The sequence below is a fragment of the Lepisosteus oculatus genome, chromosome 3 (genome assembly GCF_040954835.1).
Source record: "Lepisosteus oculatus isolate fLepOcu1 chromosome 3, fLepOcu1.hap2, whole genome shotgun sequence".
In the NCBI taxonomy this organism is placed as follows: Eukaryota; Metazoa; Chordata; class Actinopteri; order Semionotiformes; family Lepisosteidae; genus Lepisosteus; species Lepisosteus oculatus.
The window spans coordinates 1,124,995-1,148,902 of NC_090698.1; the positions used below are offsets into that span (position 1 = coordinate 1,124,995).

At 47.2% G+C, this 23,908-nt stretch overlaps 1 protein-coding gene across 1 annotated transcript; it reads left to right on the forward strand.

The window, feature by feature from the left end:
* The first annotated feature begins 3,184 nt into the window (after nucleotides 1-3,184).
* LOC107076641 (uncharacterized) lies at nucleotides 3,185-23,323 on the forward strand. The gene is made up of 14 exons (XM_015340962.2): nucleotides 3,185-3,365; nucleotides 3,602-3,646; nucleotides 4,930-5,020; nucleotides 7,068-7,252; nucleotides 8,699-8,830; nucleotides 9,420-9,638; nucleotides 10,460-10,551; nucleotides 10,824-11,011; nucleotides 12,931-13,082; nucleotides 13,740-13,840; nucleotides 14,492-14,715; nucleotides 15,233-15,546; nucleotides 18,714-18,773; nucleotides 19,227-23,323. The coding sequence occupies exons 1-14, from the start codon at nucleotides 3,230-3,232 to the stop codon at nucleotides 19,532-19,534; spliced, it is 2,247 nt and encodes a 748-aa protein (XP_015196448.2). The 5' UTR covers nucleotides 3,185-3,229; the 3' UTR covers nucleotides 19,535-23,323.
* Nucleotides 23,324-23,908: the final 585 nt, after the last annotated feature.

A 23,908-nucleotide genomic window follows, 5' to 3' on the forward strand; every position in this document is an offset into this window, starting at 1 on the left:
TTCAGAGTGATATAGCTGGTGACAATAATCTTTTCTAAAGAGGTAAATGCAGAAGCTTTCAGCTAACGTAAAATATTCCATTTAAGTTTTGATTTTGGGAGACAAAAACTGTCTGCCTTTCAAGTTGCCAAGGAAATGATAACCCTCCAGACAGAGGAGAAGAATGCTTTGGCAAAATGGGAAATATCTTAACATGAAGAGACAAGGGAGGGAATGAAAAAGAAGTCAAGCTTTTTGAGTCATAAGTAGAAACTCCCACATAGAGGTTGAATTCTAGAAGAATCAGAGGAAAAACAGTTTTTAAAATATTTGCAATGTTGCCAAAATATCTACCATGACATATTGTACATTGAAAACCAGGACAGATTCCAAGTGTGAAGGTAACCTGGAATGAAACCCCAGGGGCAGCTGGTCCGCCAGCTAGAGCAAGTTTCCAAGAGGTATGACGTGGCAATGTGTCCCTCTGTCAGGGGAATTCCCGTTTTGAATAAATGTACAATCTATTTGCCAGTCTAAAAGCAAATTTCAAGGCTGATAAGCAGAACAGATTTCAGAGATCAGGTATCTATCAATCACACACACATGATGTGACAGTGCGGCTGGACACAGCCACAGGGGTGGGGCTTGGGCTGAGCCCAGGTGCAGGGGGCCGGGGACCGACTGGTGGGGGATCGGCTGCTGCGCTCGGGAGGGAAGGTGAAGTAAAAAGTGATGCTAATAGAATAACTGATTACTGGCTGGTGGGGCTTCGATAGCCCTAGCTGGTCAGCAGCGAGAGAAAAAAGGCAAAGACGTGTCCCGGGTGACAAAAGGAAAGGGGCTGCATGGCAAAGCTCCAGCCTCCAGGGAAGCCGCCCACCGCAGTGGCTGAGCCTTGGAGCAGGGGGTGCCGCCCTCTCGGCTGCAGTGTGGATTCCTGTTCCCGAGCTCCCGCGCAGGCCTGGGGGGCAGCCCGCTGAGGAGCCAGGAGCACAGGCCAGCGAGCCCAAGGCAGGGCGGGCTTACCTCCCTTTCCCAGCACCGCAGGCCCGTGCCGACACACGCTGGTTCATCACTTCACGGCGAAACAGATATGGGAATTAAAATGTTCAATAGCTTGAGGGCACAGGCTTCCTGTCGGCGTCCTGACCAGCTGCGTCCGGGGCTCAGAGCACCTCGTCATCCCGTTTTTATTCCCCGTCCCTGTACCAGATCTGGGTCTGTTTTTAAACTCTGTTCTGTCCTGTCTCAGCTGGATCACCCCATTTGGGCTTTTGGATTTCCCCCCTGGGCTCCTTGGATGTGTTCGCCCTGGCCATGCCCCCCCAATGACTGCCACCTATTGACACTGTCACACCTGGAGCCAGTGGACCCGTGCCCACTACCGATGACACCGTCACTGGTTCTATCCATATAGGAAAGGCTGACAGTATGTGTTACCATCCATCAGAAGTGTGACCATCCGAAGGCAATGAAACTGTAGCACAAAAATATTGACAATATTCTCAGAAAAAGAAAGAAACAGTATTCAGCCTCTGGTAAAAATAAAACCAGAAATACTGTATATACTCAGAAAATAATATGACTGCAACATGTTCTAACTGGAAGAATAAAGGCTGTTGTCAAGAAAAGCCCCACCCTCTGAGTTCTCTGAAGAAGAATACTTGTTGCCTAGAATGGTTCTCAAACAGTCAACCTATAAAAGTTGTACTCCAAGTGTAAAGACTGGCACGGGCTGTGTTCTAGGACAGCTAAAATATACACTGATGGAAAAAAGAAACGCAACAGTTTCTGGAAAGAGAATACTACAGTTATAGCTTATGTACTTTCACAAAAAGATGTCAATGTGTTTTAAGCCCTCTGACCAGCAATACAGCTTGTGCAGTGAGGCATTGTAACTTGCCAATCACACGGAAGCTCGTTAGGTGCACTTTTACCCAACGAGGTCCAGGTGGAACAATGCCTGATCAGGTCACCTTTTAAAAGGTCTTAAATTCAAAGCTTAGGTCACTGCATGAAAAGAATCACACTTAGTCAGTTTTCTGTGCATTCCATAATGCCTCGATGTCACCAGAAGCAAGGGAGAGGACCACTGGCACGCTGCAGGCAGGATGTCATGTGCCAGCGTTGCCAGACACTGTGGAGTTTAAGCCACTCCACTGTGTCCCGACTGCAGAGAAGGTTCCAGCAGACCGGCAGGACAGATGACCGTCCAAGATCCAGTCGCCCACGAGTGACCACACTGGAGAGCAGGACCGTCACATCAGACTGGTCCATCTGAGAGATCGTTTCAGATCTGCCACCCGTACTCCTGCTGAAATTGGTGGCTTCAAAACAAAGACAAAATTAAAATAAAACACTGAAGTAAAGTTAAATCTGACTATAATTAAAAATATAAAATTTAAATCAAGGAATATTGTATTAAAATTATTTAATTTTAATAAAGGGCTATAGAATATTGTGGTTTGAAATCAATCCAGAGAAAAGCAGTCAGGTACATTCCTGGTCTGAAGAGAATATCCTACAGATGCAGAGATTCACAATCCGTGAAGACCCAGAGGACACAGGTGGAAACTATAAGGAAGTACACACTAAACCAGCAGGCGTTTCTTTACCCAGAGGGGTGTGGGAGTATTGGCGAAACTATGCAGCCCTGCTGTTGAAGCTGATATCCTGGCATCTGGTGAGGTCCTGGGTTCGACCAGCTACTTCCAAACAGGCCAGATGCAAGAATGGCTCTTTTTGTTGGGGACGTTTTATGTTTTAAATAAGTGACCTACAAGTTCCCATTGGAAAATCCCCGTTATCTATAAAGACATCGGATTGTTTTCCGAGGGCTATTGTGAGATGACTTAATTCAATAATTCAACAATGAAAGTGAACATTAAAAGTGTGTGGGAAGGAGCACAGGTCGATTTCTCGCCACGCACAGAAAGAGCGTGAAGCACACAGCGATCAGGTCAGCGGTTGAGCCCCTTCGGTGTGAAAGGACGGTCGTGCAGCTCCAGCCTCTTCACTGAAGGTGATTCTTGGGGCTCATCTGTCCTACAAGATCTTTCAATTCTGTAAAAGCCGAAAGTCTGTGTTTTCATGGGGATGCGGGCTGTGAAAACAGTAATTAACTCTCGTCGCGAAAGTTCATGGCGTGCCGGGGAGGCGGTGGCACCTCGGAATGCCTCGGGTGTTAACAGTGAGCTGTGTAATGCATATCTTCTTCATAACGCGATTGCTTTTTTATAAACAACCCCGGATGAAAGAGATGAGCATTAAAAACTATGCCATACGCCCCTCTGTTTGTGACTATAAATTTCTGTGGGGAATCCTTTTTATTCATTCAGAGGCTATCCCGAAAGAAATAACAATGCCATTCTACGACTGTCTGCAAGGTACTGTACTGCGATCTAATGACGATGATGTACACAGTGATATCAGTCACTGCTTTCAAAGTGTTTCATGTTTGTGCTTAATTGCGAACTTGGAATTGTTTTATGGGTACGTTAGGGAAAATCTCGGTTGTTTTTGAAGCGATAATTGTACAACAATCAAATTAAAGTTCAGAAGGTGAATGTAGGAATATCAGGGATAAACGTTCATTAGTGTTTATTCGAATTACTTTTTGCAGTGTCCGCTGTGATACTGGTGCTGAGCCCGTCGGTTCTTGGGAGCGGTGAGTTAATTGGTTTATTGGTTTACTGAGAACTTTCATTCATTAATTTCATACCTTGATCGAAAAAGATTTACACAGTAATAATCGACCTGAAAACAGCAATTTAAGAAATATAAATGCATGGTTTAAAGCAGTGGGCCTGCAATAAGGCATAACAGCAACAGCCGAAGCAGTACCGAGCGTCCTTGGTCGCAAACCGAGGAAGCGCTGTGGGCTCCGGGCTCCGGGCTGTGGGCTCCGGGTGCGAGGGTGAACCCGGAGCTCCGTGGAGACTCCCCACGACCCTCTGCCACTCCACCGGCCGCCTGCTGCAACTGTCACCTTGTAATTTATTTATTATTATTTATTTATAATTTATCGAACTGCTAATCACATTGAAAGTCATCACCTCTAATTCCTGCACTAAACGCCCTAAATCCGTTATCCCAGGAGACAGACTCAGTCTTTATCGCTACAAGCATTGTTAATGAAAGGGATATCTTACAGAATAAATTTAATCTTATAACATCAGCATTAAATTATCCTGATCAAGATTTTGGAAGATGAAAACCATGATTTCCATAAAACCCGCTGTTTTTGTGGAGACATTTGCAGTAGCCTTAAAACAGCGACTACTGTTCGTTTCCATATCTGTGATTTCTAACCAATAATCAATGTGAATGTGCCTCTATCGCCACGATCGAAACGGATTTTTCCGCCACCGGGAGTGAGGTATGATAAACTCTAAAACCACTGGAGGACTGGTTTTGACTGCATAATTAGCGAAATGAAAAGTATCAAGGAGCGGTTTCAGTGAACTAGGCTGAACGACAGCGCCCGGGGGCTCAGTCAGCTGCAGAGGACGAGCTCACAGGTGCGGCGCCTGTCGCACCGCGGAACTTCGAACATTTTAAAGAGTCTAGATGCATCACTATTAGCCCGCCCCCTTCTGTCGCGCATTAGTCCAGAGGAATTAGCGCTCTCTCCTCCAGATCAGAGACCACCCGTGTTGTTTGAATTCTTTAACACCTCGTCGCTTTCGCGCTGTCGAATTTGCGTATCCGCGCACACGGGGCTCACGATTGATGCACTCACACGCTTGTGTAATGGCAAAGCGTTTTTATTCATGAGCTTTTGCCAAACTCAAGGCGCTTCTAAAGCCTTATTGACAGTTAACGTAACCCCCGCTGAAGTGGTGTAAGTGAAGAGATTTCGCTGCCTTAGGGGGAAGTGTCGGGCTCTTGAGACGAAGCCTCCTGTATTTCTCAGCCCCTTTCGGCTGAAGCTTGTGCGCTTTCTCACAGCACAGCTCGGCAGCCAGCGGACATGCTGCGGACTCGGCTGCTTCCCGAGAGACAGGAACACGGGCTGCTGCGGGGAGAGGCCCTACCACAGGTACAGTGGCTGATTAAGGTGATCAGAGGCCCTACCACAGGTACAGTGGCTGATTAAGGTGATCAGAAGCCCTACCACAGGTACAGTGGCTGATTAAGGTGATCAGAGGCCCTACCACAGGTACAGTGTCTGATTAAGGTGATCAGAGGCCCTACCACAGGTACAGTGGTGGATTAAGGTGATCAGAAGCCCTACCACAGGTACAGTGGCTGATTAAGGTGATCAGAGGCCCTACCACAGGTACAGTGGCTGATTAAGGTGATCAGAGGCCCTACCACAGGTACAGTGGCTGATTAAGGTGATCAGAGGCCCTACCACAGGTACAGTGGCTGATTAAGGTGATCAGAGGCCCTACCACAGGTACAGTGGCTGATTAAGGTGATCAGAGGCCCTACCACAGGTAGAGTGGCTGATTAAGGTGATCAGAGGCCCTACCACAGGTACAGTGGCGGATTAAGGTGATCAGAGGCCCTACCACAGGTACAGTGGCGGATTAAGGTGATCAGAGGCCCTACCACAGGTACAGTGGCTGATTAAAGTGATCAGAAGCCCTACCACAGGTACAGTGGCTGATTAAGGTGATCAGAGGCCCTACCACAGGTACAGTGGCTGATTAAGGTGATCAGAGGCCCTACCACAGGTACAGTGGCTGATTAAGGTGATCAGAGGCCCTACCACAGGTAGAGTGGCTGATTAAGGTGATCAGAGGCCCTACCACAGGTACAGTGGCTGATTAAGGTGATCAGAGGCCCTACCACAGGTACAGTGGCTGATTAAGGTGATCAGAGGCCCTACCACAGGTACAGTGGCTGATTAAGGTGATCAGAGGCCCTACCAGAGGTACAGTGGCGGATTAAGGTGATCAGAGGCCCTACCACAGGTAGAGTGGCGGATTAAGGTGATCAGAGGCCCTACCACAGGTACAGTGTCTGATTAAGGTGATCAGAGGCCCTACCACAGGTACAGTGGCTGATTAAGGTGATCAGAGGCCCTACCACAGGTAGAGTGGCTGATTAAGGTGATCAGAGGCCCAACCACAGGTACAGTGGCTGATTAAGGTGATCAGAGGCCCTACCACAGGTACAGTGGCTGATTAAGGTGATCAGAGGCCCTACCACAGGAACAGTGGCTGATTAAGGTGATCAGAGGCCCTACCACAGGAACAGTGGCTGATTAAGGTGATCAGAGGCCCTACCACAGGTACAGTGGCTGATTAAGGTGATCAGAGGCCCTACCACAGGAACAGTGGCTGATTAAGGTGATCAGAGGCCCTACCACAGGTACTTTACTTTTGTGAGGTCTTGTTTCATCGCATGTCAAGTTATTGGGCACTGGAACAGAGGAATTAGGGAATTACTCTGGCTAAACACTTGTGGTTTTCCTGCTTTCTGATGTCTGAGTCTATAATCATAATAGAAATATTATTGTATATGGGATACCAGCCAAAACTTGTCAGCAATGGAAAAAAGTTACGTGACAGTCTGAGAGCACTTCTGCAACTAAGACTGTCTCTCAGCTGTTCCAGAGAACCAAGCTCATCTTTCTGGGATCTTGCAGTGTTATTTGTGTTGAGAGACCCACCCTGGGCTTGAGCAGTTCCAGGAGGCTGTTAAAGTTAAGTTCACAACACTTTAGTACAGAGAGCTGAAAGATTTAACTCCCCCCAAAATTAAACTCTCATCCATAATCTAATCTAAGACCTAAACCCTTCATCAATAATGTAATTGACTAATTACCACCCCATTGTTAGAGGGCCTTTGCTGGCAGCTACTGCAATGTCTTTATGTACTGGCTTGCCGGACACGTATTGAAACATCTTAATAATAATAATACGTTCGGGTGGGTAGCTGCGTCAGTAAGTAAGTGTAAGTAAAAGTAAAAGTTTTGTTCCATGCCGAAAAGAGAAGAAAGAAAACAGAACATTTCGGCCGTGGAGCCTTCTTCAAGTGTTCTTCAGCCTTCTGCAGGTTCTCACACCTGGGGCCACAGGCAGGGTAAGTACTGCTGGCTCTGCGCAGTGGCGTTCACCCAAGCCTGGCTGTTGCAGGTTCGAGGAGGTGTGCTGTGAGGACGGCCGGGTTCTGAAGAGACAGCAGGGCAGTGCCTGCTGTGGGTTCAGCACCTTTGATCCCGCCTGGCAGACCTGCTGCAACGCTCAGATCGTCAACATCACAGGAGTGAGCTGCTGCAAAGGAGAGCTGTACAGCAGGCACAGCGCCTCCTGCTGCGCAGGTACTGCCGCCCCTCTGACATGTGACTCGTCTCAGGCTGGTATCCACAAGTGTTTGAAAGGCAGGAGTGTGCAGACGTGCACTGAGTCAAAGCTCAGCCATGACTTATCTGACAAGCACCTGCAATGAGCCCAGTATCACATTCAAACAGCTTTATTTGCATGACCAGTAAAGTACGTGTTGCCAAAGCATACAATCAAGTTCAACACAACATCTACGGTCATTTCTAATACAAATACATGATAGGACACTCACATACAACCTACAACACATAGAAATCTGGGATTAAATTTGTTATTTTTGGAAAGAATGTTCGTCTCATCCCAGAATATTTGTCACAGTGCCACAGAAAGTGTCTCCCTGTCTCTATTTCTCCCCGCTGGCAGTGGGAGCACAGCCTGTCCTCTCTAGGCAGCCAGGTGTTGTGTTTGTGTGTGTGTCCCATTGGGTGAGGTAGTGGTGTTTGCTTTGTGCTTTGATTTGGTTGATTTTGATGGGTGTTGCTGTAGCTGTGCTGTCCTGAGGCTGGTTGCTGTCAGTGAGCTTCAGGACCAGCTGGCTGAGGGGGCACTTCTCCAGGCTTGGCTCAGCTCTCTGGGTCTTGTGGTGGTACGAATTCTGGTCACCATTTCTCAGATGTAACCAATATTTGATTGCTCTTTTTATGCTGATAAGTAATGGATACTGGCCTCCATTATTCTGAGTTTTTCTCTGAACCTGGAGGACTTCCATGTGCAGTTTCTATGAGGTGTTTGTCCCTTTTAATCCTGGTCTGTTAATGGACCCCACACTTCACTGCCATACAGGGCAATGAGTTGAATAAGTAAGGTACCCAGTATAGTACCTGATAATGTCTTCTGATTTACTTTGTCGTTCTTCCAATGGAAACCCACTATCAAGTAATAGAATTGTAATTTTTCATTAGTGTGTAGATACATGTTTTGGATGAGTCAGAGGATTGACATTCAGTTGACTGAAACGTCATGAAAACTCAGTTGCAATTTATTTCTCCAGGGATACCAGAGGTAAAAAGCTTGATTATAAGTGCTGGTAATCATTATTTTGGGCAATTTAGGCTAATTACAGTCACGTATATTCTGACTGTCTGACAGAAGTGTGTTGTGTCATTGAGGAAACCAAGTAAAATGACAAGCCAACATCACAGGTTACAGAGCAATTCACACCTGACTTCTTCTGATAATCGTCTTTGTGGAATTCGTAGTATAAATCTTCCTCTACCAGAAAACATACAAGATCAAGAATTATCCAGCAGACAAGGAGGGAAAAACCTTAAGAACAGTGCAGCCCTGTGATTTCCTGCTGAAGTAACAAACCAAGCTGTGTCTCTGGCAATCTGCATAAAGTGACACCAGCAGAAAAAGCCCAAACTCAGAGGTGTTTTCCCATTTGTCCTCTGTTCATGCTGTGTGGTTTTTCTGTCGCTCAGGGGTTGTGTCTGAGAAGCTCAGCGGCCTGATCTCGCAGTGCTGCGGCTCTGAGCCCTACAACCCTCGCTACCAGGTCTGCTGCGGCGGCAAACTCTGGGACCAGCAGCCCGGCCTGCGGTGCTGCGGACAAGGTACAGGCAGCAGGTCCTTCTGCTCCTTCAGCTCCTGGGGAAACGTCACCGGGTTCCTCCGATAAAACCTGTAACGGGAGCCAGTAGTTCAGGACCCTATGCAGACGGTATAATCCGGAAGTAAGTGGAGAAGGACATCAGGGAAAGACAGGATCAGGGGTTGACAGACAGGGGGGCGTGACGACGGTGATCCGGTGCTCGGGGGCGTGGCGCAGGCAGACAGATCCAGACAGTCCAAGGGGGAATCCAGAGCGCAGTCCAGAGTCCAAAACCTGGGAATCCATCCAGGACAATACAAACAAGGTTAAAATCCAGAATGGGATCCAGAACAGGGACAGGGAATTAAACCAGGGTAATGAGGCCAGGCGCTCCGAGCCCCGGACTCAGGACGCCAAGGTGAAGCCTGTGCCGTCGGGTCTCCTGGTAGGCGGACCTCCGGGCGTCTTCCAGTGCTGAGCCAGGAATAGCGAGAGCACCCAACTTAAATAATGAGACACAAAACAGGAAGCAGGTGCACATGACCAACTAAAATACGAAAGGGTGGGAGAGGAGGGATGCCGATCGTGACAAAACCCTGTTCCTCTTGCAGCTCTCTACAATATAACAAGTGAGTTATGCATTCATCATCTGAGTAAGGTTATCAAAAAGGAAACGCCACACGCCTTGCTCTGCGGTGACAGGCAGTACGACAACGAGACTCATTTCTGCTGTGAGGACCTCAACGTCTACACAAGGACTGTGAGGTGCTGTGGCAATGCTAGCACTCCCTACCGCACCTACAACCCGCTGAACGCCAGCTGCTGTAACGGTGAGGACGAATGCTCTTGCTAACTGTTCAGTCGCATCGTGGCTCTTAACAGCGAAGCCCCTTTCAAGGAAACATATGCTGCAGATATAATGCGGTTAGTGAAGGCTAGATGGTGTACTTCACTGACAAACCAGATCTTGTTTTCTACAGTACCTGTTTAAATGTTTTCATGATTCTGCTTTCATAATTGCTATAAAAACACTTGAAGCAGGACATGAACATTGCAGTCTCATCTGGAGTCATGTCAAAGCTGCTTTGAAATGTACAGATGACATCAAAACTCAATCTCTGCATGAACAAAAATATAAAAAATGAAAACAATAAAATATTAAATAAAACAGATACCTTCATTCAAATAAATCAATATTTTATATTATTCATTCCATGCAAAATGTCTGTAGTTTGTATGAAGACATTTTGCAAGGAAAATTCTCTCACATAGTCATTGCTTTCCTTCAGTATTTAAGAAAGAAAGAAAATATTTTGTTATAAAACATGTCAATGAAAGCTTGATTCTTGGAATTGTTAGCACTACCAGAACACATGAGGTCAGGTACCGGTGCAGTAATTTGCATTTTACCATTTTAATTTAGGTACCAAGAGCTATGCTGCTTGGTTCTAGGTACCAAGAACTATGCTTCTGAAGGTATTGGTCTACCAGCTGCCAAACAGGTTTTCTTTAAGCCAGGAGTAACTAGTTCTCTGATGACTCTTCCCAGCGAGGCTGCTGGGAGCTACTGAGTTTCTGCGTGGAAAGGAGAGCTGTACCTGTACAGGTGAGGAGGCAGACGTGAGTCCCTGACGTGTTGTTGGCTTGCTAGGGGTAATCCACGAGGAAGTCCCGGAGCTGGAGGGAAAGAGCTGTTCTAATCTGAAGATGTGTGGAAGCAATCAGTACAACTCTCTTTCCTCGGTAAGACGTCGATTGAACACTTTTGTATTCCCAGTGCATATACTGTCAGCTGCACTTTTCTAAACTCAGGTAGTCTAGCCCTTGGCATTCCAAGTTAAGTCCAGCCTTGAGACTCTCCCTCCAGAGCAGTGCCCCTCACCGCAGGGCCTGCTGCCTGCTGATCATCAGCTCACCTCTCAAGCAACTTGTGTTGCAATGGAGAGGACTGAAGGCCTGTAAGATGAGTATTTCCTGTTTTTTATGTTTTGATTGTGATTGTGTGTTGTTTGTAGGTATGTCTGCATGGCAAGATTGTACCGGTGGCGTATGTTGAAGAGTGTGGAGGAGCCCTGAATAAGTTTGACAGCCGAGAGAGTTTGTGTTGCGGGGGGCAGCTCTACCTGAAGCTGGATGACATGGCCTGTTGTGGGCAGGCCTGGTTCAACACAACGCAACACCAGTGTCTTGGAGAGTTAGTCAGGTAAAGCTTATCAAACACTTCTGGGTTTCCTTCAGGTGAGCAACACGAGTGCTGCATGTTCATGTCAGCAGAAAGCCGAATGTTGCCTGAAGGGTCATGTCTTGTTTACCTTAGAAGAGAGGTTTCATTCCTTTACCAGTATAGCAAATGAGACTGTTGCTCAGATGGTAACCCATACATGTCGCTATTGGGTCATTTATCAAGATTTTATTGGAACCATTGGAAGTACCAGAAAAGTAGAAAAAATGTATTTATAAAGCACCTCTCCAAACCCAAGGATGCTGTATGTAGGGGCAGAGCAGTGACACTCTGGCTCAGGATCTGCGCCTTTGGCTGGAAGGTTGCCGGGCTCAAATCCCGCGGACGCCAGAGGAATCCTACTCCACTGGGCCCCTGAGCAAGGCCCTTAACCCCAGCTGCTCCAGGGGCGCCATATAAATGGCTGACCCTGCGCTCTGACCCCAAGCTTCTCTCCCTGTCTGTGTGTCTCATGGAGAGCAAGCTGGGGTCTGTGAAAGACAAATTCCTAATGCAAGAAATTGTATAGGGCCAATAAAGTGATGTTATCTTATCTGTACATAATACACTATACTGTAAAAAGGTGTCATTCATTTGGACGAGACGTAAAACTGAGGTTCTGACTCTCTGTGGTCATTAAAAATCCCAGGGCATTTCTGAAAAAGAGTAGGGGTGTTACCCTGGCGTCCTGGACATATTTTCCCCTGTCCTGTATTAATCATGGCCTCCCAATAATCCCCATCTCTGAACTGGCTTCATCACTCTGCTCTCCTCCCCACTGAGAGCTGGTGTGTGGGGGAGCGTACTGGCGCATCATCCAGGTGGGGCTGCAGACTGGGGGTGGTGGAGGGGATCCCCATGACCTGTAAAGAGCTTTAAGTGGAGTGTCCAGAAAAGGGCTATATAAGTGTAAGCAATTATTATTTTAAATACTTATAGCCCCTGATTGAGACACAAAAACAAACCATTCACGGCCCTGACAAGAGCAGTCTCAGGACCATGATTTCCCTACGGGATTAATAAAGTATTATCTATCTATCTAGAGTGAAAACTGGACTGGAAGGGTTCAAACAAAGCAGTAGCTGTTATGTGAGCCTGTGATTGCTGAGCACCAAGCATCCCGAAACCTTAGATAGAAATGGTCATTTAGAGATGAGTCTGTAGTTCATTATTATATCAGAATCCAAGCCAGGTTTCTTTAGTATTGGAGTGACTGATGCAGTCTTTAAAGTTGGAAAGGGAACTGTTGACAATATTGACAATTATAGGTCAGATGTCTGGCAGGTAAGCTTTCAGTAAAGGGGCAGAAATTGGATCTAGAGTAGGCAATAAAAAGTTGTTTTACAGCTGTTAATAATTTTTGTAAGTTGATCTAAGTTCAGCTCAGTTCAGAAAAATCTGGTACAGAGGGAATATCAGTGGAAAAGTTAGGGCTCAAATAGTTCTTGGAGTCAGGTACAAGGCTCAGGCTTGATTCAGATAACTGTAGATTTATAGCATCGGTCTTGGATTGAAAGAATTACAAAAACCTAGCACAGAGGTCAGGTGTGGAAGAGAGAGCAGAGTGTCAGGGGGTTTAGGGAGCTTGTGACCAACAGAGAGGAGCACTTTATGGTTTCCTGGTGCAGAGCTGATTGTATCCGAGATACAGGAGGACCTTGCATGAGCTAGAGCACTCTGTAGACTTACAGGAGCTCATCAGATGCCTGAATGTGAACCACTAGGCCGGATCTTTTACTTAAGCTTTCCAGACCTACTGTAGTTAATTCAAAAGACACTTTATCTGCTGTGTACAGGGCAGTGTCCTCTTGTGTCACTGTCCATGGTAGACAGTCCTCTTATTGCAAATGGACATCTATGTTTTGACGTGAAAAATGTCTGGTTTTCTCTCCTGTGTGCAGAAAGAGGGGAAGCGATGCGCGCCTCAGCATGTGTGGCAGGAATGCTCACTTTGACCCCATTTCCCAGCGCTGCTGCATCAACTCCGAACACAAGGGGGAGCCATACGGGCCCGGCCAGACCTGCTGCAATGGGACAGTTCATGAAACAACAGGTAAAGGCTGCAAAGAGGTCAAGAGCACAGAAATCACATGACCTTGTCACCTCTGATTATTTCTTTACAATTGCAATTTTGCAGTTGTAGACCCAGCCTCTTAAGCCAAAGGGAAATCTCCCGTCAGCCCAGCGGCTGCGGTCCCTGCTATCCACAGGGAAGGGCGGTGACGTCACCGCGCTGGTAAGACAGCCTGCAATGGCGGCCGTCTGCATTACAATATACTTGGCATGTATCTGATCATGATGAGCGTAGTAGCCTACATTTTAGTACACGTAACTTTGTACTAAAATCTTTGGTGATCACCACTTTGCTGTTCATGAATGAGTCAGTTCAACACAAAAGGTGGCAGCCAGTTCTGCTTCTAGAATGTTTTGCCACAGAGCTGCTTCACACAGACTTAATTCACTGGTATTTTACAGCTTGGTAAGGGATTGTTTGCGTGTGATCAGAGGATGCGGCACAGAGCTTTTCTGAAGCAAGTGACCCCTCCCTGCTGACCAGTTTGTCTCCACCAACACACCACTGTGCAGCCCAGCTTCCCACCAGCCCCCAGTCGTGGAGCAAGCAGGCATGGTCTTTGAGAATGCTCGCGTGGCTTTGCTAAATCTTCCATGTAACCGTGTTCTGTAAGCCCTGCTGATGTGTAATTCACAGGCACTGCTTTGAATGGAGGTCGGTGCTGCAATGGAAAAGGCTACAATCCTGAGACTGACTTCTGCTGCTCTGGCCAGACGCATGAGCTGAGCGAGTGGCAGGTCAGCATTCCACCACGACGTTTCTGAGCCCCGTGAGAAAGGGAAGGAAACGCTGTGTTTTTTCATCGCGACGGCTACAGAATAAAGAACGCCTTGGCTGTCTGGAGCGCACTGGCGGGTGGGACTCGGGCTGCCGCGGGCGGGCTTCCAGCCGGGCGCAGGGATTCGGGAGGAGAGGGAGTCTGCTGCCATGCGGCTGACTGGACTGGGACGCTGCTAAATTCAGCGCCGAGTGTGAGGAGTATCCGCAAGCCGGAAGAAAGCGGTGTTTTGGAGAATCAGGATCTCACAATGACAGGTTCCTGCTCCATGTCAGAGCACGGAATTAGTGGGGATTCAGGCTCGGATACGAGCGCTCGTGGGGATGCTGCAGTTACCCAGGGCAACCACAGGCAGCAAGCCACGCCCAGCCTGGGGCGTGCCATTTATAGATTAATGTTTCAATTGGCATAGGCCTTCTCAGACTGCTGCAAGCAAGGGAACAGACAAAAGAGTAGCAGAAGAAAAAAGTTCATATTAAATAAAAAAGTTTATATTAAATAGCAAAAGTTTTAATGCCAAAAAGAATTTGATTTCAATGAACTTTTTTTTAAATCCCCTAAACGTCCAACTCTCCGCATTGTTCCTGTGTCATTTCACGTTTCCCCTCAGCGCCTCGGGGAAGGCAGTTACCTCCAGAACGATGGCGGGTTGATCTGCTGCAACCACACGCTGCACAGAGTGTCTGCCGGGGAGCGGGAGTGTCAGGGGGGGATCCCCTACAACCCTGCCCTGGAGACGGTGTGCGCCGGGCTGGTTCACCGCACTACACACGAGCACTGCTGCGGCCAGCACACCTACCGCCCGGACACAGAGGTCTGCTGCAGGGGGCGCAGGTGAGCTCCTGCCGACAGCGCCACAGTGGAGCACCTCTAGACTGCTCGGAAACCTCGTCATCATGACTTCTACAGTTTGTGTAATGCATTACCGTGTGTCTCTGTGCAGCATCATGACTTCACTGTCACTGTCAACACAACACAACAACATTACTTTATTAACCCTTTACAATTTCTTGCATTAGGAATGATCTTTTCGCATACCCCAGCTTGGAGGGGTACTCCATGCTACTACAGTAGGAGTTTAACGAATGTCAAATAATGAGGTTCAAGGGTTTCTGGGGCTATCATACACCCTCTTTGGTTCATTGAGGTGGTAGCAACAGAGAATGTGGGTCTGTTTTGTTTCTGTAAGCTCCCCTTCATTTTACAGCAAACGCCTCATGACTGAGCTGTGCTGAAAGAAACGTTGCTGCAGTCGATCGAAATGTTGTGCAGTGTCAATGCTTTGCGTTTCTCTTGACGAACGGATCCTTCTAGCAGGGCGGAAATGTGACGGTGTCTGTGTGTGTGACAGGCAGCCCTGGCCCAGACACCACTCGCAGGCCGAGTGCTGCGGCGCCTGGGCCTACGACCCCCTGGACCCCGAGACCCGCTGCTGCGGAGACACGCTCCACAGGGTCCCTCGGGGGGCTGCGTCTCTCCGCTGCTGCGGGAGCCTCCTCGTGGACACGGACACCCACAGCTGCTGCGCCTCCGAGACCCAGCAGGTCTCCTTCAGGAGGGCCCCGGGGCTGGCCTGCTGCGGCCACACGCCCTACAACACGTCCCGCGAGTCCTGCTGTGCCCACCGCCTCTCCCGGGGCCGCCAGCCGCGCGGGGCCGCGCCAGGTCAGTCAGGGGCCGCAGGGAGCACAGCGGAGGGGCGCCGGGGCTTAATGAGCAGCACATCCCAAAGCAAAAGCGACAACATAACCATGCAAACCCACTGGTATTGTAACACTGCGTGAGTCGATGGCATGAAAGAACCAAACCACTTTCTTCTGAAGTGAAAACGCAGGGTGCTGCCCTGGGGTGTGTGATAATAGAAGATCACTTTACTAGCTATAAACAATTTCTTGCTCTCCATGAGACACACAGGCACACAGAGGGGTAGAGAGAAGCTTGGGGTCAGAGCACAGGGCAGCCATTCGTATGGTGACTCTGGAGCAGTTGGGGTCAAGGGCCTTGCTCAGGGGCCCAATGGAGTAGGATTCCTCTGCCTGCCGCAGGATTTGAACTGGCAACCTTCCAGCCACAGGCGCATATCCTTAGCCACAGAGCCACTGCACCGCCCTAACTCTAACTATCATGTGGGGTGGCATGTTAAAGGGATTGCAGATCTGCATGGCCAGGCCTGTTCATCAATCTGCTGGGGGACACTACTGTCAGAGTGTGGTAATGTTGCAGTTTCAGAAGTCTTTTCTTCTCCCTTTCACACTGGAGCTTTTAAACATTGTTTTCTTTGGATGTTCAGAGATCTTATCTCTGCCAAGACTAGAAGAGTTACCAGGAAAAACTACCATAACAATGATCAATACTGTATTTCCCATAGGAGCCATGGTAATATGACACTAATTGCCTCCAGTTTCTCACCACATGAAACACAACATGTTCAGATGCAAGGAAAACTAGTTCTGAAAAAGTTGGCAGGAAGCCAAGTTAGTCATGCTGAGTCAGGGGGGTTTTCCCAACACTGTGCTGTATTTATGCTCAAGAGACAAGTCAGAACCCAGCTCTCATGTCGTCATCAGCTGTCACACAGTCCTGGCATCACCAGTGGAGCTTGGCCTGCAACACACGTGTTCTATTTTCGTATGGCAGTGTGCTTATACACAGGAGTAAGTTAAAGTTTCCAAGCAGCTGCAGCATTTCCATATCTACCTATGCAGCTGTTCAGGTGTTTCCTGGGCAATGGGGGGTGGCCAGTCAGTATGGGCTAGAAGCACGACAACTGCGAGGCCAGTCAGACCCTGCAGGACTTGAGTATGGAGCTCTTCAAGCCCCTGGGCCACAGTGCAGCACCAAGGCCACTGCAGTTCCACAGAGATTCATTTGCATATTTGTATGTCTCTAAATTGGGATTCAGAATGCAACATGCAGCAAATGTAACAAATAACAAAACTGATCAAATCGGGAGGGCATTCAATTCACATAGCTCTTAGTAGCTAGACGCTACTGTAATTGATCTGCATTGACTTCAGCAACAGCAAGTATCAGCTTCAAGAACTGGGTACCTCGTTCTAGACTCCCACAACTCCTTAGGCTAGAGGGAAAAACCAAAGGACAATGTGCACCTCACATGACAGCGTGCTGTTTGTCATGGCTCGGGGTGAAGATGTGCATGTCAGTATTCGCAGTCTGATGAAATTGAATGTCATCGCATCTGTCCCTGCACAAAGGTAGTGATGCATCGTGTCCATTCCTGTTGAGCTGCTCGACTTGGGGAATTGGGGAAAATTTGGAAAATTTGGAAATACCGCTATCCGTTTATTCAAAGCTTTGTACTGCTGAATGTATTTCATGTCACCTCTCCCCATAACGAGAGTACAGGGACCAATCCTATGCGGAGTGTTTAGTTCAGATCTGAGACGATCCAGAAAAATCCTGACAAGCTGACAAGTCAGGGACTCCAATACCAAGAGAAGAGGGTTTTAATACCGGAGAGCTGAGGCGTGATTGGAAAATGAGGTAATTAGTGAAGGTGTGTGCGGAATGTGGTTATAACAGTACCCTCCCCCCTCTACGGGCAGCTTCCGACACCCTGGCTGGTCAGTCTGGCAAGGCTTGATGAAAATCTCGAATCAGATCGCAGTCCAGGATTTTGTTTCCTTCCGGAACCCAGGATCTTTCCTCTGGTCCGTAGCTTTCCCAATCTACCAGGTAGTGTAGAGAGCCTCAGTACCAGCGGGAGTGCACGATTCGGTGAATAGTGTAGGCTGGATGACTGTCAGGTGGGAGACTAGGCTCGGGCTTTGACAAGGAGGATCTGTGGAATAGTTTGAGGAGGGAAATGTAAAAGGTAGGGTGGATCTTAAGAGTGGGAGGGAGTGCCAGATGATAGGATACTGGGTTGACCTGCGCAAGACCACGGAAAGGACTGGTGAAACATGGGCCAGGTTTCCTGGACGGCTGGCGTAGGGGGAGGTTCCCCATGGACAGCCACACAAATCACCCTCCGCAGGGTCGTGCTGAGGGTCAGCGGTAACCATTTGCATTTGGAAATATTGCACCCGAAAGCTTTATACTATTAAATACGTGTATTATGAAATATTCCGTGTACAAAATACACCGCAGGCAAATGAATATTGATTAAACAGGGTGACGAAATAAAAGCTTTATGACAAATTCCCGTACCTAGAATACATACATTATTAATCTAAAGTAGAAATTATGTTTCTACATAAAATATCATGAGTTTTAAAACTGTAAAAAAAGTTCAACTTTCCTGACACGTGGATATTTTATCCTCCGCAGCAACTTCTCTCCCCTTTGAAACTGTAGGTCAGAGAGTAAAACGTCACCAGAATTCTCCTCAGCGCAGTCCGCTCCGATGTGCACTTCGGAGCACCTGGTGACGCCCAGATTGAAAAACAGGGCCCCTGCAGACTGGAGCGCAGCACCGCTAGTGTGCATATCGGGGCAAATCCTCTGTCCCTGTTATACTTGCCATATAACAGGGGCACCACTTACGTGCTGCAACTCACAACTGGCAGCCCACTGAAGCTCAGCAGGTGTGAGCTTGGTCAGTATTTGGGAGGGTGACCTCCTGGACCAGTAGTGGGTGCTCACCCTGCGGTCTAGGTGGGTCCAAATGCCCCAGTATAGTGATGGGGACACTGGTGCACTCTGGCTGCTGTTGCATCATCCAGGTGGGGCTACATGGTGGTGGAGGGGAGTCCCCATTACCTGTATAGCTTTGAATGGAGCTATATAAGTGTAATAGTGTAATGATTATTACTATTGTGCCAGGAGCACTGACCAGGGCATTAACTGAACCCCACGACTGTGTCTTGCAGGAGAATGTGTGCTGATGCAGCTGGAGGACATGAGCCAGTCTGCTGTCTGTAACGCCACAGGTGAGCAAGAGGCTGGGGTGGGCTTTGCTGGATTCTCCAGGTCTTGTGAGGTTGTGAGCTAGGACAGAATGAATACTTCATTCACTTAAACAAACTGGATTTAATGGGTTTGCATGCAACAATTACGGTGAATCTGATAAAGCTGATATACAGAAGTTATGGAACTGCTTAAGAAGAGACTGTTTGGCCTACTGGGTACTGTAAGTCTAAAGAATTCTGCAGGGTGTGAATCAAGCTTTGACTCCAGTGAGTCACACAGCGGTCCTTGCTTGGTCCACAGTGGGGATCACAGAGGGTCCCAGCTCTGACGGTGTGAAATGTGTTAGAATTGCTATGTACTGATACAGAGAGGAACGGCATCTCGTCAGTCACACCCTCGTGCCAGGAGCACAGCTCAGAAACACTCTCTGATTTGGTTCTTTCTTGTTTTCTTCCTCAACTCTCACCACGTAGTCCTTGTAGGTCAAGTCACAGGAATGACGATCAGGGGCAGCCGCATTGTTTACAGACTGACCAGGGTCATCGAGGTGTTAGCGAGCCACAGTGGAGCACTGCAGATCTGGGAGAAGCTCGCTGCGGTCCAGCTTGACCACTGTGGCTGCCCCCCATTGGCGCTGGACAGGAGCTATGCCTTCTGTCTCACGGGCCAGCTGCAGGAGCAGCCCGCCCTCAGCGCCGGGGACTCTGTCTACATCGCTCCACTCCTGTCCCCCAGCGCGCTGCACAGCCTGGCGCAGCGGAGAGCCAGGTGCAAGCCGTGACAGCCCTGGCCTCTCACACCACCCAGAAAGGCCTTCAGAGCTCGGGAAGTAAGCCTCCTTAATGAATGAAGAGCCTTTGAGTCACTTTTTCAGGCTTCCAAATTATGTTAATTAATCATTTATGTATTTTTGCATTATATTAGTACCACACATTTCCTTATCTGTTAGCGAACTTTAATGTGACTTTACTGAGCCTTTGCACTATGTATCTTCATAAATCAACCTTGACTTCTTTTACCCTGAAGGGTCTTTAGTGTATAACAGGTCTGGGTTGTTTACAAGCCATTAGGCCCCGAGCCATTTCTTATCATTTTTCTTCGTGAAGGGGGAAGGGATTTTGTTACTTATGGTGTCTTGAGTGGTCAATATTTTTCCTGTGAAACATTTTGTGGTGAGTAATAATTCTGGGAATACAAAAGAGAAAAAGAACATACACCCAGAAAAATCTAATCCAAAATGCATTCCAACAATTGCCCATCATCAAAACATTCTGATGAAGGTATATTTTACCAAAACATGTACAATTGTTAAAAAACATCTGATTTGAATAATAACTAGCCAAGAGAAATGAGATGTGTTTTTAAACAAAGTTTGAAAAGAATGGTGCTAATGTAGAAAAGTCAAATATTCTGGCAGGATTGGATTGGAATGTTTTTATTTTTATTTTAATGGCTCATTGCAGTTACACAGAGCCCTGAAATAGTCAAATTAGCTGACTTTGTATTGTCAGTGAGTTGGATGTCCTGACACCCAGCATAAAGCAGACGCCAGCATCATGATGAGCATCCTTGTCCATCATGTAGGGCATGCTGCAGGTGTTTCTATACTGTAGAAGACAGTGGTGCTTGTTTTCAAATAGATTATACATTTATTCATGTATCTAAGAGGCATAAATGGACCTCTTATTACCAGTTAAAGTGAGCTGTGACCCATGGATAACAGTGAAGCTGTCGTCAACACTGAAAGAGTTACAAATACACTGATGGAAAAAAGAAACGCAACAGTTTCTGGAAAGAGAATACTACAGTTATAGCTTATGTACTTTCACAAAAAGATGTCAATGTGTTTTAAGCCCTCTGACCAGCAATACAGCTTGTGCAGTGAGGCATTGTAACTTGCCAATCACATGAAAGCTCGTTAGGTGCACTTTTACCCAACGAGGTCCAGGTGGAACAATGCCTGATCAGGTCCCCTTTAAAAAGGCCTTAAATTCAAAGCTTAGGTCACTGCATGAAAAGAATCACACTTAGTCAGTTTTCTGTGCATTCAATAATGCCTAGAACATCACCAGAAGCAAGGGAGAGGACCACTGGCACGCTGCAGGCAGGATGTCATGTGCCAGCGTTGCCAGACACTGTGGAGTTTAAGCCACTCCACTGTGTCCCGACTGCAGAGAAGGTTTCAGCAGACCGGCAGGACAAATGACCGTCCAAGATCCAGTCGCCCACGAGTGACCACACTAGAGAGCAGGACCGACACATCAGACTGGTCCATCTGAGAGATCGTTTCAGATCTGCCACCTGTACTGCTGCTGAAACTGCCAGCAGACACAATGGCCACATCAGTGACAGAGCAGTGAAGCTCCATGCTGTTGGCCTTAGAGCAAGGCGACCTGTCAGGGGCCCTCTGCTCATGCCTTCTAGATGTCACACCCGACTGGCTTGGGCCAGACAGAGGCTGCGATAGACCGGTCAGCAGTGGCATGAGTCACTCTCCAGCCTGTTCCACGCAGACAGGAGGGCCAGAGTGTGCAGGAGGAGATGTTGTGTTTCTTTTTTCCATCAGTATATATATATTATACATCCAAAGCACAGCTTAGTGAAATCCCAATCTCTGATTGGTTAAACAGAATCAAACTCTATTGATCACTTCACACCATTACCCCTGACTTCTCCCTGTTATTCTATTTCAACTATCTAATTTCATTCTGAATTTCAGTCCTGGAATTCAGAAATGAATGGAACACTAATCACTGTGAATGTATGCGTACCATTTCTGGTTTATTTTCATTTTAAAAATGCTTAATAAATTTCCTAATACCAAATGACAGGTAGTCACATTATGCATGGCATAATTCTGGCTCCATCTTGACCTTTACTGCTGTGCAGCACATATATCGCTGTAATCTGTTTTATATCTTAAATGTAATATTTGCACACATCTATATTTCCATACAGTATATACTGTGAATAGCCTTCAGAATCAGATGGCAGTTTTTAGATGTGGCAGGCTGGGCAAGCAGGTGAAGGACTGCAAGGAGAGTGTAGAGCTTCAGGCCTGTGACAGTACACTGCCTCCCTACAGCCTTAACTGCTCCTGGCACTAGTGCAGTAGCATGGGTGCAGTTAGCGTTACTGCTTCCAAATATGTGTGAAAATCTTCAGAAAAGTATTTGTGATTGAGACCATCTCTTCATCCTTACAATCAGTATTATCTCTTAGTAAGGGGAGTGAATTAAAAAATAAAAAAATAAAATATAACCTCAAACCACTTCATAAAGTCTCTCACCAGATTGGAGGATTTGGTGCTGCAGTAAAACTGAACTTGACTTGAAAGCAGTAGAAGTTTTGGTCCCTTCGGCTTCCTGCAGGCTCTCCCACTGTGGCCTGATCCTGCCAGGAGGAGACTAGAACACGCACTAAACTGTTGTTCTGTGGTTGTCTGTATTGCTACTGTGAATGTATTATTTTAATTTTGATTAAATATTACAAGAAAGAGTTTTATGTTACTGCCAACATTAACACAGGTCTCTACCATTCTCGAGATCAGCCTCTACACAACACCAGGCACAAAACGGAGCAGACACAAACAAAACAGTCTGCAACTGTGATCTTGAGCATCACATACTGCAAGAGCATGATGAAAATGAATGGCCATCCTTACGGTTGTTATTGGTGCAACAGGAAGCTGCAATATGGAAGGACTCTGTAGTCCCTCCTGCAGACTCCCCGACGAACAATTGAACTTCCTGCATGCTCCCCAGAAAGAGGACGAGATCTCTAGTCTGCACTGTGTTGTGCTCCACAGAGCCTTATACTGAACAAGTGCGACCTGTACATACAGATGAGCAGACTGATGTGCAATAGTGCATACTCAGCACTGGTGTTTGCATCCACCACAGACAGCCCAGTTTGTGGACTAGTAACCATCAGTCTTATGCAATGTGAGATGCTGTGAACAGACCGACAATCATCAAGCTCAAGCCAGTAGCAGCTAGAATGGAACAATCAAATTTAGGAGCAAAGAGGGGTTTGTACAAGACTTGTCCAACGGTGTATGTTATCAACTGGTGTAAGCTGATTCATCTGTGCTGGTTTAGAGCAGTGATTCCCAATCCTGGGCCTGGTGACCCACACCTGATGATTTCTGTTCCAGCCGAGCCCTCAGTTACACAATCAAACTCTTCATTGACTTAAAGATTAATCTGCACTGTTTGTTCCCAGCTCTTAAACATGTTGGAGTTTTACTGTTTTATTTTGTAAGTGAAATAAAATCCCTAACTTGTGACTAGAAATAAAACGCAAATATTCAACTGAAGTACCTTCTTGGATTGCGTAAGGCTTAAATGATCTGATTAAGTTGTTGAGGAATGAGATTCAGCATGTGGTGGAACACCAGGAGCAGGACTGGGAACCCCTGTGTTAATGTATTGTACAGCTACAGTATAATGTTATTTGCCACTGCGCAGGGCTGTCTGAAGACGCCCACAGATTCTAAAGAAGCATAATACTATAGACTGTGCATCAATTATTGTATACAAAATTAGCTGTGAATGCTACAAAATGAATGTTTTCCATGTTTTATCATGATAATAAACCTCTTCTTATTATTAATATAATTCAATTGCCATTTCCTTGATTATTCAAAAACCACAATACTCACGCAGTTCCAGCTGTTCCATTTTAAATCTTGACCACAATGAGTCAGTACATACTAACAACCTCCTGTAGTGAGGCTCATTAAGAACTCAACCACCACCACGAAATCCTTTTAAACTGTAGCATTTAATTATTTATATTACCAAATAAACTCCTACCCCCTTCAAATCAATCACAAATCCCCACTATGACTATTGTTAAGCAATTAGTGGCTGTTTATCAGCCTCTAGTTCACAACAGCAGAAATCAGCTCAAACAGGACAGGCTGAAGGAGCCGGGCCCCAGTCACCCCCAGCACCCCAGCACCCCAGCTTGCACCCCGCAGGAGCCTGGAGAGGGTGCAGGTTGTGCTGGCCCAGGTGACACCCTCTCTCAGGAAAGGCAGTGTCATCTGCCCCATGGCGACCCCCCAGAGGCATCGGGGGCACAGGCCAACAGCTGGGTGTTCCGACCTCTTCCCACTGTGGAGGTCTAGGCCAGGACAACGTCTCCTCCC

Excerpts from the sequence above, each read along its gene's own strand:
- LOC107076641 (XM_015340962.2), top strand. The coding sequence starts at position 3,230 with ATGAAAGAGATGAGCATTAAAAACTATGCCATACGCCCCTCTGTTTGT. Across the intron at positions 3,647-4,929 it reads CCCGTCGGTTCTTGGGAGCG|CACAGCTCGGCAGCCAGCGG; the intron begins GTGAGTTAATTG and ends GCTTTCTCACAG. Across the intron at positions 18,774-19,226 it reads TGCTGTCTGTAACGCCACAG|TCCTTGTAGGTCAAGTCACA; the intron begins GTGAGCAAGAGG and ends CTCACCACGTAG.